At 61.9% G+C, this 14,281-nt stretch overlaps 2 protein-coding genes across 4 annotated transcripts in view; one reads left to right on the top strand and one right to left on the bottom strand.

Annotated features, from left to right (window-relative positions):
• Window positions 1–154: 154 nt before the first annotated feature.
• TSPAN10 (tetraspanin 10) lies at window positions 155–4,523 on the bottom strand. The gene is made up of 4 exons (XM_058675692.1): window positions 4,161–4,523; window positions 1,580–2,196; window positions 405–711; window positions 155–184 (listed from the first exon to the last, which is right to left on the bottom strand). Exons 1-4 carry the CDS (start codon window positions 4,521–4,523, stop codon window positions 155–157), a joined length of 1,317 nt encoding a protein of 438 aa, XP_058531675.1.
• NPLOC4 (NPL4 homolog, ubiquitin recognition factor) overlaps window positions 4,362–14,281 on the top strand; it is a 30,759-nt gene continuing 20,839 nt past the window's right edge. Inside the window, exons 1-5 of one of the 3 annotated variants that reach the window (XM_058676104.1) lie at window positions 4,362–4,536; window positions 6,467–6,547; window positions 10,400–10,512; window positions 12,058–12,234; window positions 13,975–14,023. In XM_058676104.1, coding sequence (XP_058532087.1) covers window positions 4,522–4,536; window positions 6,467–6,547; window positions 10,400–10,512; window positions 12,058–12,234; window positions 13,975–14,023 — 435 coding nt within the window. In that variant the 5' untranslated portion in view covers window positions 4,362–4,521. Of the gene's footprint in view, window positions 4,537–4,777; window positions 5,007–6,466; window positions 6,548–10,399; window positions 10,513–12,057; window positions 12,235–13,974; window positions 14,024–14,281 lie in introns of those variants that run through there. The other 2 variants (XM_058676103.1, XM_058676105.1) reach the window with 2 other exon arrangements.

Genomic DNA, 14,281 nt, shown 5'->3' on the forward strand with positions numbered 1-14,281 from the left:
TCGTGATCCCCACTTCAGTAGGGGAAAAACTGAGGTGTCTACTGTGGGCAGACTTGTCCACCTGCTCCGGGAAGCTTGGGTGGAGTTCTTTCCCTACAGCCCAAGGCATCACATCAGGCACTCCAGCCGGAGGCCGATGGGCCACACGTTCATATCACTTCCACGTCACCGGCCAGTCAGGTCTCTGAAAGAGGAGCAGAGGCAGAGGAATGTAGACAGGAGGAGCGGGTGGGGCAGCAGGCAGGGGTAGCCAGGCACCCTAACCCCGGCAGGAGGGGAGAGGCCTGGCCCTGGCCCTCGCTTGGCTGAGGGGCTGCACGGAGAGGCAGCGCTGGCCATGGGCTGGCTCAGGGCAGGGCCAGGGGTTGGGCCCTGGGGGCCCCAGGAGCTGGCTCCACCCTCACCGCCAGCTCCCCCTCGCGGGTAGTGAGGGCCCAGGCCAGCTGCATGGCCATCAGGAGCTCGGTGCCTTGCACCAGCGCCACTGCAATGAGGAAGCTGCCCAGAGCACGGGCACTGCTATGCAGCCACTGCCGGAGGCGAGGCCCGCAACCGTCCAGGTACACCACCTTCCGGGCTGCAGCCTCTTCCTGGCGCAGTACCCCGGTGCCACACTGGTTGTTGATAGAGGTACCGCCCTCACGGGGGTCGACACAGCAGGAGGCAGGCAGGCTGCAGGCCTGCACGCCTGGGGAGCTGCAGTTGAAGTCCCTGCAAAGCAAAAGGCAGATCCAGGAACGTGGCTCAGTGCCTGCTGCTTTCCCCCAGGCTTGCACATCCAGCACCCTGCCACCTGGCCCCAGCAGGGCAGGGCTCGGCTCTGCCACCTGGCCCCAGCGCCCTGCCACCTGGCCCCAGCAGGGCAGGGCTCGGCTCTGCCACCTGGCCCCAGCGCCCTGCCACCTGGCCCCAGCAGGGCAGGGCTCGGCTCTGCCACCTGGCCCCAGCAGGGCAGGGCTCGGCTCTGCCTGGTGGAAAGGAGATCCAGGGGCACGGGGGGCGGGCAGAGGGACGGAGTGAGGTTCTGCTCCTTGAGTCACAGGGTTCATTTTGTGAATGGCAGAGCTAAAGTCATCCTCAGACTGGTCAGCCAGCCTACCAAGGGCAGAAAGGAACAAACGGGCCAGCATGGTGCCTTAGCTGGTAAAGTTACCACCTACAACATCCACTGGATGCCACTTCCCATCCGGCTCCCCATTCATGTGCCTGGAAAATACGTTCTGTGTCTCGGCTGAGTGTGTCCTGTCAGTCATGGTCAGTGGCCTTGGATGGCCAGGGCAGACCACAGGTTTGTGGTTGTGGACAGCAGGTGGGGCCCACGTCACTAAAAACAGATAATCTTGAGCAGACGTTGAATGGTGCCCAGAGGGTATCCCTGGCAAGGTGTGATCAGACACACCCACCTGTACAGCAGAGTCCCTGCAGCAGTGAATGCATGAGTGTGCGTGCAGGCGTGGACCAGTGAGCTCTGTGGGAGTGTGCACAGTGTGAGGCTTGTGGGTGCACCGTAAGTGTGCATGCGTGCAGGATGTGGGCACAGCCTCACCCTTCCTCCCCCCCAGCACCCCTAAGCACTCACGGGTTCTCTCGCCAGTCTTGGTAGGACACCACCCCGCAGCATTGCAGCCCCAGCTGGACTTGATCGAGCAGGAAGTGCAGGTCTGGTTCATCCTGGTAGTGGGTAATGGCCACCCGCAGGGCAAGCTCCAGGCCGCTCTGCAGAGGACCCCAGAGTGCCAATAGCAGGGCACCTGCCAGGGCCTCAAGCCCCAGGAAGGCAAAGACACCCCAGGAGAAGCAGCATAGCAGGCCAGCGTGCTCACAGAGGGCGCCCAGGCAGCCGGCCAGACTCACGGCACTGACTGCCAGCCCGCTCAGGACCAGCCCCAGCATGGGGCCTGCAGGGAGGGGCCTCCCCAAGTCGCTGCCCAGAGACCCCTTCACGGTCAGGCCCCAGAGCCCCACAGCCAGGGCCAGCAGGGCCAGCAGGGAGAAGAGGAAGTTGGAGAGGAAGATCAGGTACTTGAGGCAGCTGACCGCCACAGGGAGAGGACGCTGGGGCTGGCCTCTGCCCCGAGCAGGGCAGTGTCTGCACCCCCGGGCACCAGCCTTGTCCTCTGGGGAGTGGAGACCTGTATGGCTTGAAGTGGGGGTGCTGTCCATGAAGAGGTGTGGCTTTCGGCCTCCTGCAGCGTCCTGCGGGTGGGGGAGGGGAGCTGGGAGCCCTCACTGCTGGGAGTGTGTGACTCCAGTCGCAGAGGCTGGGTGGGGACAGGCAGCAGGCCCAGCACACTGGAACCTCTGGCTTGGGCTCTGAGCTGGGCCCAGCTCTACAGCCACGGGACTATCCACCAGAGCAGTGGCTGCAGGGGTGGGGAACCTGGAAGGATGCCTGAGGCACGGCCAGCATTGACGGGGAGGGAACAGCTCCAACCTGGGCAAGGCCAGGGGCCCTGGCTCACCTGGGACAGCAGGGGGCTCCTCTCCCCTCCCTCCATCCTCCGCAGGCTCTCAGCAGTGGAAGCTGTTCTGGCCAGACCTAGCAGCCCTGCACACAGCGGCTCAGCTCCTCAGTGTGCAGGCTGAGCTACAGCGAGCCCCACCCCGACAGCCAAGCCACAGGCGCACCATGTGAGGGTCACATTCTGGGGCTTAGCAGGGCCTCTGTGCACTTGTGTGTAGTTCTCCCCGGCCTCAGGGTGCCAGCCTGGCCTTGGCGTGGGTTCCGATGTAGGCCCAGGGCTGCTCCAGCTGACCAAAACGCCGGCTCCCTGGAACAATCCTGAGGTCCCCTGGCAGCCTGAGGACTGGGCCTGTCCCAACTTCCTCAGCTTGGGAATGGCCGTGTCCTTGTACTCCTCAAAGGGCCTCAATGGCCAGGGCTGGGCCCAACTGCAGCCAGCAGCCAGGAGCTGCTTCTGGGTCTCAAGGACTCAGTCCACGCTCCGCTGCTTTTGCACAGCATCATCGGGTAGCTGGATGGCAAGAGCAGCAGCATTCACACGGAAGGCTGGCACCCCCGGCAGGGACTTAAACCTCCTCTTTCTGCCTTGCTTTGAAAGAGCCAGTCCTCGTGTTAAGATTCGGGGCAGGGCAGTAGCAAAACACATGAGGAAACCTGTCATTTTGAATTGCTCCCCAGCATGGAGCCCTGGCCTCCTCCTTGCAAGCTGGCCCCACCCTGGCCCCCTCATCACTGTCACCACACCTCACTGCCCCGTGTCCACCCCATCCGTCGGCGTTTGTGCCAGCAGCTCTCTGTCCAGCCACCTTGCCACCATCACCATACTCTGGGCAACGGGAAGCTGCTCCTGTCTGCTTGCTGGCCCTGGACTTTCCTGCCATGCGTCGTCCTCCATCAGCCAGAAGTAGGCTGTCCCCCTGTTGACCCTGCACTTCCTCAGGCCCTAAGGGTCCTGTCGCCGTCTGGGAGGCTGCCTGACCTCTCCTCCCTTTGCTGTCCCAGGGCACCCGTCCACAGGTGTCTAGGGCAGCCGACCCCCTGGCAGGGGTGGGTTGCTGGCGCGTGCCTCCTGCCTGCGCTGTGCCCCCAGCCCTCCAACAGCTGAGGCTCCGGAAGCCCTGGGCTAATGGCTGCAGGGATGGGCAGTCACAGAACTGGACACAGCCTTGTGACCACGCCTGGTGAGTGGCAGAGGGGTGGGGAAGATAATCTGAAACTGAACCCTGGGGTCAGCACACGCAGATTTTATTCCCTTAGGGTTCTGGTAATTCCCACTCCCCACCCCGCCCAGCAATTACAGGAGGCCAGGTCAGCCACACGACCGTCAGGGTCTGCTGTAAGACATGAATATGACCACGCTCCTTGCGGGCAAGCCTGTGGGGGTTGGCGTCTGGCACAGAGGTTCAGCCGGGGCTTGAGCTCCCTGACCCAAGTCCTGGAGTGCCAGGGCCCCCTGCACTCTCCCGTGGCCTGCACCCCGTGAGGAGTGGGGATGGCTCAAGGATTGCTGTTGCACCTGCTAGGGCCATCTTTGTCACTGTCACTGTGTCTTTCAAATAAATACGGTAAAAAAAAAAAAAAAAAAAGGATTTAAGGCAGTAACAGATTGGTGCACAGGTGGCGCTGGCTCCAGCGCCAGTGGGACAGGAAAGTTGTTAGGAAAACGGAATTAAAGGGTAATTTGTCATTTACATACGAAGATACCGTCCCGCACAGCCCGCACTCCTAGCTGGTCTGCGTGCGCAGTAGGCGGGTGCACGGCGTCTGCGCGCGGCCGCGCGGGGGCGGGGCCGGCGCCGCGGCCGCGCAGGCGCGCAAGGCCGCCCTGAGGCCGGAACCTGCGTTGCGGGCTGAGCGGCCGGCGGAGCGCGTCGGGCGAGGCACCGGACGTGGACGTCGGCGTCGGCCGGGCGGGCGGGCGGGCGGCGAAGCTGGAGCGGCGGTGGCGGCGGCGGCGGGAGGCCGGGGTCGAGGCCGGAGCTGCGGGGCCGGCGGGGCGGCAGGCGACGGAGCCGGCGGCGGCCCGGGGCGCGAGCCCGGCGGCAGCGGCGGCCGCCATGGCCGAGAGCATCGTGAGTGCGGCGGCCGGCCGTGCGCGGCGCGCCGGGATGAGGCAGCACATTTGCGGCGGCGGGCCTGGCGGGAGGCGGCGCCGCGCGGCCCCGGTGGCCTGGCCGGCCCCGCTCGCCCTCGGCCGGGCCCCCGTCCTGCGCCCGGGGCCGGCGGGGAGGGTCTGCCGCCTCGGGAGGGGCTTCGCGCGGCTTGACAAGCGGCTGTTGGCGAAGAGGGGCGCGGTGGGGCCGACGTGACGCCCTGAGTCGGAGGGAACTTGGGAGAAGTCCGGCCCTGTGCCTCCCCTCCCCGGGGGCCCGGCTTCGTCCGGCGGCCTCCTCTGGACCGGGGTGCCCCGTGAGGGTTAGGGCGCCCGGTGCTGGGGGGACCCGGCAGGTGGCTGCCGCCCCGGGCCAAGCCGAGTTCCTTTCCAGGTTGAGCCCCAGGCAGCTGGAGCCCGCCCCCTTGCAAAGAACTTCAGGAGTTTGGGGTTTTTTTGTTTCTGTAGGTTCTTCAGCTCCCCCAGGCCGGCGTGTCCACACTGTCGGCCCTGGAGTTCCCGGGACCGGGCCTTGCGTGCCTACCCGGGGCCCCCGGCCCCCTCGAGGGGTCAGGCCGAGCCGCCTCCTCACCAGGGGTCAGCTGAGGCCAGGCACCAGCAGGCAGCTTCTGGACAGGCTGTGAGCACAGGCAGAGCCCTCCGCGGCCGGAGAGGACCCTTTGGGGGCGGAGCCTTCCCAGCCTGGTGCAGGGTTCTGGAAAAGGAAGGCCGGGTTAGATGTGCATTCTAGATCCACGCTGGGAGAGAACATTCCATGGACCAAAATGCCATGGGTGTTTCCTACTACAACTGTTTGTGAATAGTTGGCTGGCAGATAAAGCAGTATGCATGTGGCTACACGGGACGGGGTTGCTGTCGGCCCAGCAGGTGGTCCCAGGAAGCAAGGACGCTGTGAGCTGTCCAGGCCACAGCAGTGGTGTCCACCGTCCCAAGCGGACCCGGCTCTGCAGGTCAGGGCCTGGCACCTGCAGCGCCCACATTCCCTGGCGGTGCCTGTTTGTGTCCTGGCTGCTCCACTTGCATAGGTTGGTTCTCTCTCCACATGGCCACTGTGGCCGGAGCTGGGCTGGCCTGCAGCCTGCAGTTAGCTACCCTCTTCTGCCACGCCCACGTGGGTGCAGGATCCAAGGCCAGGGCCGCCCTCTGCTGCCTCCCAGGCCCCAAGCAGGATGGGAAGTGGAGCAGCCAGGACTTGAACAGGCCCCCGTGTTGGGATGAGAGTGCCCCAGCAGAGGGTTAACTGGCTGTGCTACCTGCTGACTGCTGACTCGGGTGGACGGAGTATACCGCTTTTTGGTTTGGTTTGGTTTTAAAGAAAATTGGAGAGAATCTTTCAGAATCTTAAAAAAAAGGTTGAAAATTGAAACTGTTTAAAAGCAAAAACTTTGAAATGTGTTTGAGAGGCAGACACATATGAGAGAGTTCCCATCTGCCAGTTCCGGTCCCAGATGCTGGCGGGGCTGGGGGCTGCAACAGGGGGTCAAGAGCCCCTGGGGGCTCCAGGAGGGGAACAGGGAGCCCTCACCGCCGGCTCCCGGGGTCAGGAGTGGGCCTGTGCTGTGAACTGCCGGCTCCCAGGGTCGGGAGTGGGCCCGTGCTGGGGGCTGCCGGGGTCGGGAGGGGCCCGTGCCGGGGGCTGCCGGGGTCGGGAGGGGCCCGTGCCGGGGGCTGCCGGGGTCGGGAGTGGGCCCGTGCCGGGGGCTGCCATCTTCCCCCGTGGATGAGCTTTCTGTCTCAGAACAGCCGTGGCTCTCAGGACACCAGGTGTGGCCAGCCGGCCCAGCCCTCCTGCCTGACGGAGTGCAGAGTGGGCGACTGGGGAGAGGGAGCGAGGGAGGGTGGGGCAGGCTGCGCTGCGTGGCCTTATGGGCTTGTTTCCTTCGAGGCAGATAATCCGCGTCCAGTCCCCAGATGGCGTGAAGCGCATCACGGCCACCAAGAGAGAAACAGCTGCAACGTTTCTGAAAAAGGTACGGGTGGTGTGGCTTCCCCCGGTGCCGAGTCCTCATGGTGCCTTTCTCGGTCTTGTTTGGACGGTCCCTGTGGGTCGTCCGGAGCCCAGAGCGCAGTGTGAAGTGTCCCGTGAGGGAGGACTCGAGGGGTCCCGCTGGGGGTACTGTCGCCTGCAGCTGGTCGCGGTGGAGCTTGGCGTACATTTCTGTCATGGAATTTGTCATTGAATTTGTTCCAAGCAGGCATTCGCGTCATGTTTTTATGTTACATATGCATGTGTAATTTTCATAAGGAAAGCCAGATCACTTGCCTATGGGTAAGATACCTGTGGCTCAAGGGGCGGGAGACCGTCCGCATCCTGTCTGCTCTGCGTGGGGGACTTGGGCCCCGTGACTGCCGTGGCAGGGCTCAGGAGCGGGTCCCCGTCAGGGGAAGGAGTCGGAGCCGCTGCAGTGGCTAGAGGGGCGAGGTGCCAGGGTCAGGTGCCGTCAGCTCACCCTGCGGGGGGAGGTATGCTGATTGGATGCGCAGGGCCCGAGTTGGCACACACAGACCGCAGACGCTGCTCCCGGCTTATTGGTCATTGCGCCTTTCTCACGCGGGACGCTCGTCTTCCTGCTGGCTGAGCGCCTGAGTTCGGGCTGCCCAGCATCTGTTCCCATGGTAGGCACTTCACCTGGGTCAGCAGGGCCCAGTCACAGCCCGTGCCTGCTCACTGAATGATGGATGGCAGGCTATGGTCTCATCGTTCAGGAGTGGGGGCTGAGAGAGATTGCTTTGTGAGAGGGCTAAGATATTATATGCTGAAATTTATATATATATATATTTTTAAGATTTATTTCTTTCTCATTGGAAAGGCAAATATACAGAGAGGAAGAGAGACAGAGGATCTCCCATCTGCTGGGTCACTCCCCAAATGACCACAGCAGCTGGAGCTGAGCTGAGCTGAGCCAAAGCTAGGAGCCAGATGCTTCCTCTGGGTCTCCCATGTGGGTGCAGGGTCCCAAGGCTTTGGGCCGTCCTCTACCGCTTTCCCAGGCCACAGGCAGGGAGCTGGATGGGAAGTGGAGCTGCCGGGACATGAACCAACGCCCACATGGGATCCTGGCACGTTCAAGGCGAGGATTTTAGCTGCTAAGCCATGGCGCCGGGCCCTACACTTTATTTTAAAACACAAGGTTTACTTATTCACCTGAAAGGCAGAGTGACAGAGATGAGACCTTCCCTTGAGCGTTTGCTCTCCACATGCCTGCAGCAGCCAGGACACCGAGGTGGCTGTGGCTCCCTCTTGGATGGCCCTCATTTGTGCCCCAGGGGGCCTTGGCGGGGAAGTGGAGTGAGCTCCTGTGAGGGGCCCTTGTTTGTTTAATTTATAAAGTTTATTTAAGAGTGAGAAAATCAAAGACAAATGTGGGCCATGGTCAGGGAAGGGAAAGGTGGGAGGGAGAGAAATGCACCCCCCGCCGTGTCCGTGGGCCAGGTCCCTCGTGCTGGCAGCCGCTGAGTGCTTGGGCGATTCTTAGTCCGTGTCGTTGGCTCAGCAGCGTGTGACAGGGCAGACCTGGCAGTGGCTGGAGCGTGCACAGAGGCAGCTGCTGGAACAGGCACAGCAGCGGGGAGCAGCAGCCGGGACTCGAACCTGCACTCTGATGGGGGCTGCTGCTGCTCAGAACACCAGCCCCTAAGGGTTTGGTTTAAAGTTATACTCATTCTGAAAGTTATAGTTGCAGAGTGGGGCAACAGAGAGAGGCTCGTGTGCTGGGTCACTCCCCAGGTGACTACAGCGCCGGGCACTGAGCCAGGCTGAAGCCGGGAGCCAGGAGCTCATCCTGACCACCCTCAGCCCAGAGGGTAACGGGACCCAAGCACTTGGGCCGGCGTCTGCTGCTTTCCCAGGCCACAGCAGGGAGCTGCGTCGGAAGTGGAGCAGCCGGGACAGGAGTTGCTGCTTCTGTGAGATGCCGGCCTCACAAGTGGTGGTGTCACCTGCCACAGTGCGGGGTTCAGCATCGATCTTTGTTTCTTTCTTGCTTATTTTTATTGGAAAGTCAGGTATATATAGAGGAGGAGAGACAGAGAGGAAGATCTTCTGTCCGATGATTCACTCCCCAAGTGATCGCAACAGCCAGAGCTGAGCTGATCCAAAGTCAGGAGCCTCCTCCAGGTCTCCCACGCGGGTGCAGGGTCCCAAGCAGGAAGCTGGATGGGAAACAGGGCCGCCGGGACACAAACTGACATCCATGTGGGATCCTGTTGCATTCAAGGTGGGCACTCCAAGCCTGAGATTTTTCATGTCCCCCAGTGCTTTGTGTGAACTCTGGGCGTCTGCAGCTGAAATGGCAAGTTCCCAGGAGCGGTCATTTTGCAGGCATGTGAAACGCCTGGGGCTCAGCCGGGGCTCAGCCCAGGCAGCGGGCTGTGAGCTTAGGGTCCCCGCTCCTCCACTTTATCCAGCTCCCCACTGATGACTTGGGAAAGCAGCAGAAGGCGACCCAGCTGTGTGGGCCCCTGTGCCTGTGTGGAGGCCTGCCCTCATTCCCTGCAACTGCGGGAGCTTTCCTTGTGGGGACCACGTGGACATTGGTCTTCAGAAGTCCTGTTTGCCCCCCTTGGCCTGTGGGTTCTCTGGGTTTCTGTCACCTGAAAAACACCTGTTGGTGTGTGTCGTTTGGGAGGCCTGTGATCAGCCCTGCTGGGGATGGGCTGTCCGGCCTTCACTGACAGTAAGGGACACCTGACTGCCTTTGCTGTTGGAGGCCCCCCTGCCCGCAGACGCTGTCTCCAGTGTCATGGTGGAAGGTCCCCCCCCAGACGCTGCCTCCAGTGTCATGGTGGAAGGTCCCCCCCCAGACGCTGCCCCCAGTGTCATGGTGGAAGGTCCCCTGTCCCCCTCAGACGCTGTCCCCAGTGTCATGGTGGAAGGTCCCTTGTCCCCCCAGACGCTGCCCCCAGTGTCATGGTGGAAGGTCCCTTGTCCCCCTCAGACGCTGTCCCCAGTGTCATGGTGGAAGGTCCCTTGTCCCCCCAGACGCTGCCCCCAGTGTCATGGTGGAAGGTCCCCTGTCCCCCTCAGACGCTGTCCCCAGTGTCATGGTGGAAGGTCCCCCCCGCCCGCAGGTGCTGCCCGCAGTGTCGTGGTGGAAGGTCCCCTGTCCCCCCAGACGCTGCCCCCAGTGTCATGGTGGAAGGTCCCCCCCGCCCGCAGGTGCTGCCCCCTGCCTGCGTCATCTCCGCTTTTGGGTCCCCGGGGCCCTGAGGCTCCTGGGTGTCTTTATGTTTACTCTGTGGGTTTGTTGTTAAGATTTATTTATTTGAAAGAGAAAGAATCTTCCATCTGCTGGTTCCCCCACTTCCTGCTGCACATCTCAAATGGCCACGATGGCTGGAGCTGGGACCTGGCACCCCATTCCTGCCTTCTGAGGAGGTGGCAGTGGCCTGGTGCTTGGGCCGTCTTCTGCTTCCCAGGCACAGGAGCAGTGGGCTGCCGTGGAAGTAGCAGCCAGATTGCCGCTGGTGCTCATGCTGACTGCTGGCCTAAGGGGGTGTGCCACAGCTCTGGGTTCGGAGATTCGCTGTCCGCTGGTTTATTTACAAAATGCTGCAGCTAGCCTGGCATCAGGAACTCCAGCCAGGTTTCCCATGGGTGCTCTTGGCTGCCTTCCCGTGCTTCCTTGCCTGGCATATTAGGAGGCCACTGCATTAGCGGAGGAGCAGCTGGGACGCGAACTGGTGTCCTGCTGCTGGTGTGCAAGTGACTGCTCCCTGTCGCCTGCCAGCCTGGCCGCCTGTCTTCTTGCCCATATGTGCCCTGTGCCCGCCAGTTGGTGCTTGGCTCTGTGTTCCATCCCGGTTCTTCGGGCTCATTGCAGGTTGCGAAGGAGTTTGGCTTCCAGAATAACGGCTTCTCAGTGTACATCAACAGAAATAAGACTGGAGAGATCACCGCGTCTCCAAACAAGTCGCTCAGCTTGCTGCGGATCAAGTAAGTGTGCGGTGGACGAGCCGGGCAGCCTGCTCCCATAGGCCTGGCCCCCTGGCTGGCTGCTCCTGGGCCTCAGCTGACCGAGATGCTGGCTGTGTGGAAGCTGGGAAGTGTGTTGCTGACGCTCAGCTGGTCGTCTGCAGGCAGTGGCCTTGAGCACGACCACAGGCAAGTCTGTCCTGTTGGCTGGTGGCGTGCCAGGGCCCGTGGTCCACCTCAGTGCCCACCACCTTGGGTGCTGCACACCGCCTGGCTGTTTGCTGCTGTGAGGTCAGTGTGCGAGAGGCTGTGCCAGGCCATGTGGGGTGCAGAGTGGAAGCTGTCTCCTCAGACGGTCTGGCACCTGCTGGCCTGTGCCTCTGCACTGGCGGCAGAACCCTGAGTGTGAGGCTGCGGGCCGGGGTCGTCTGCCTCGGGGCTGCAGTGCCACATGCTTGGCTTTCCATCAGAAGTGGCCGTTTGCGCAGTCGGCTTGCTCTGAGCCCTGGCAGTTGGCAGAGCACTGGGCAAGCTAGGAGTTGTGGCGCTCGCCACTCTCCCTGGTTCTTCCTCGGGCTCGCAGAGGCCATTGGAGCTGGAGAGTGCGTGTTAGGATTCCTGGTCCTTGTGGCTGTGGGCCCGGGCAGGCAGCACCCAGAGGTGAGCCCTGGCGACAGGAGCCAGGCTGGCCGCTGACCCTCTGCGGAACACCCCTGCTCATTTCCGACCGCCTCGCTCCGTCCCCACTTCTTTTCATTCTCTTCTCACATACATCTGTTTCAGTCATCCGGCCCAGGGTCTGTGTCCTTGGCACTCTGATTGCACTTTCTGCTTGCTCTGGCTGTGGTGGCTGCTTGCCGTGGACCCTCAGGTCCCGTGGACCAGCCTTGGCTTTGGGAACCCGCAGTGGCCGGCTCTGGAGACCCTGTGCGCTTCTGGGGTGACCACAAGGGGTGCCGTGCAGCCGCGGCTTCCTTGTAGGTGAAGCGGTTCCTGTTGTCCACGGTGGCCTGGGGCCCGGCCTGACTCGGGCAGGGGCTGCAGACGAGCTGTGCCCCTGGCCATGGCTTTGACCTGTGCTGTTCTGATTGACTCCTCTGGGTGGGTCACCTCTAGCAGGAACAATGTGGTTTGTTCCAGTCAGTAGTGCTGGAGGGGCACTGGGGAAGTCGGCCTCGCTGGGTGTCTGTGTGGCAGGGCCCTCCGGGAGCTGCCCAACAGGGTGACAGCCGCGTGGACACTTGCTGCTGTCGTCGTGAGACAGAGCAGAGGATTGTCCCGCTGCTTGTTGAGCTGCCATGGGGGGGTGTCATGTAGCTGCGAGGGGCTGTGGCCCAGCAGTGACCTTGGGCGGTCTGAGGGGGGCTGTGGGCTGGGGCAGGCAGTGTTGCTGGGAGTAACCCCTCTGTGATGTCTGCACAGGGGTGTGTGTCAGAGGAGAGAGGAGATGAGGTGTTGGGAGGCAGGGCTGAGTGAGGACTGAGGAGCTGGGCGCAGGAGGGCAGCGGCGGCCCCGGGGTCAGTGGCAAGCGGTGCTCACGAGCGCGGACGCTGTCTTCCGCACAGGCACGGCGACTTGCTGTTCCTGTTCCCCTCGAGCCTGGCGGGACCCTCGCCGGAGATGGAGACGCCCGCCGCGCCAGGCCCGAAGGCCCCGGGGGCCGCCCAGGTGGTAGAGGACGAGATCGACCAGTACCTCAGCAGACAGGACGGGAAGATCTACCGCAGCCGGGACCCGCAGCTGTGAGCACTCACCTGCTGCCCCGGGCGGTCCCATTGCGAGCTTGCACAGCGCATGGACGGGCGGGTTGTGCTCGAGGTGCCCCGCAGGGGCTGGTGGCACGGGGACCGGGACGCAGGGCTGGTCCAGGCCCTCGCTCCAGGGCAGTGAGGAGGTGGCGTGATGCGGCCACACGCTCCCCACCTGTGAATGGCTCACGCTTTCCACCCAGAGGTCTGCGAAATTCTTTTTAGCGTTTCTATTCCTCCCTGGGTCCTGGTCCTGGGGCAAACGTGTGCATGTGTTTATACATACACCCAGCTGTGTAAGTGAGAGGCATCGAAGAGGTGTCTTCTACCCTGAGTGACCAGGGCCAGGAACCCCATACTGTCCCTCACATGGGTACTGGAGACCCCAAGTGTTGGCTGCCTCCCAGGTACAGTAGCAGGATGTTGGATGGGAAGGGAGGGGGTCTCCATCCCAGGCACCCCAAGTGACGGTTAACCTGTTACTGGGTGTGCTGCAGTGCCTGCCCCCCAAAAATTCCTTTTGAAAAAAAAAAAATATATATATATATGTATGTATAGGGTTTATTTGAAAAGTACAGTAACAGAGACAGAGAGAGACAGATAGGTCTTCTGTCTACTGGTTCACTTCCAAAATGGCCACAGTGACCAGAACTGGACCAGGAACTTGTTCCAGGTCTCCCCGTGGGTGCAGCCACTTGAACACTTGGGCCATCCTCCGCTGCCCCCCCCCCCCCCGGTGCGTTAGCAGGGATCTGGGTGGGAAGCGGAGCAGCTGGCTCCTGGCCCTGTGCCGACATGGGATGCCAACATGGCAGGTGCGGTTTGATGTGCGGTGCTGACTTTATCTGTTTGACTAAGAAAAAGATTTATTGTTTATATTTGTTGGAAAGGCAGAATGACAGAGAGGAAGAGAGACAATGATCTGCTGTCAGCTGGTTCACTCCCCAAGTGGCCACAATGGCCAGAGCTGAGCTGATCTGGAGCCAGGAGCCAGGAACTTCCTCCAGGTCTCCCACGTGGGTGCAGGGTCCCAAGGCTTTGGGCCATCCTCCACTGCTTTCCCAGGCCACAGGCAGGGAGCTGGATGGGAAGTGGGGCTGCCAGGGTGCAAACTGGCACCCATATAGGATGTAGGTGCATACAAGGCGAGGATTTAGCCACCACACTGGGCCCCATTTTTTTTTTTTTAGTTTTATTTATTTTTATTGGAGAAGCAGATTGACAGAGAGAAGGAGAGATCTGTGCACTGGTTCACTCCCCACAGTGGCCTGAGCTGAGCCAGTTTGGACATGCCTCCTGTGTCCTCCAGGCAGGAGCCATCCTGCATTGTGCCTGTGGCGTGTGACCTGTCGGTCTGCACGCAGGACTCTGTGGACGTGGGGCTGACTGCTGTGACTGGGGCCTTGGCTCTCCCAGCTGCACCTGCTGTGCTCTGTGCCTGAAAATGCTTGACACAAAAGGGCCAGTGTCCTTTGCGTTTTCCCGGTGTGCCACCCTGGAGTGTGTCTCACGTTCGAGTGTGTGTTGTTGATGTTCTCCTCATGCTGGCTTTATTACTTTATTACTGATAAACCTAGCAGTTTATAAGTTGACGTTAAGCCTGCAGACCGTCTCCTGTTGGTACTGTGGTTGGTGTTTTCTGATACCCTGAGTAAGAGCTGTGCGCATGCCTGCTGCCACGAGAGGCCCTCATCAGCGTCCTCCTGACCATGCCCCTCTCTCGCCCGCCCTCAGATGCCGTCACGGCCCCTTGGGGAAGTGTGTTCACTGCGTCCCCCTGGAGGTGAGTCGATGCGTGGGGCCCTGGCAGATGGTGTCATGGGCTGCTGCTGGGGACAGAGCTGTGCTGCTCGCTGAGTGCACACTGAGCACTGGGGCCAAAGGAGCGTGCCTGTTCACTGCCCAGTGGTATCACCTGCACTTGAGCCAGGGTCTCCTTCTCAGCGGACCGTAAGAGGCTGAGACCCGGGCAGTGGAGGGGCCGCACACAGGGCTCGCCCCGGCTGCCTCCTGCTGGTCCCCCCAGGCTTCACTGCTTCGT

This window comes from Ochotona princeps, chromosome 17, assembly GCF_030435755.1.
Source record: "Ochotona princeps isolate mOchPri1 chromosome 17, mOchPri1.hap1, whole genome shotgun sequence".
In the NCBI taxonomy this organism is placed as follows: Eukaryota; Metazoa; Chordata; class Mammalia; order Lagomorpha; family Ochotonidae; genus Ochotona; species Ochotona princeps.

Bases quoted from the DNA above. Each gene is read 5' to 3' on its own strand.
- TSPAN10 (XM_058675692.1), bottom strand. From the start codon at position 4,523: ATGGCGGCCGCCGCTGCCGCCGGGCTCGCGCCCCGGGCCGCCGCCGGC. The intron at 2,197-4,160 runs GTATGTAAATGA...CCCCACCCGCAG, and splicing joins CTGTGCGGGACGGTATCTTC to GACGCTGCAGGAGGCCGAAA. The intron at 712-1,579 runs GTGAGTGCTTAG...TTTGCTTTGCAG, and splicing joins CAAGACTGGCGAGAGAACCC to GGACTTCAACTGCAGCTCCC.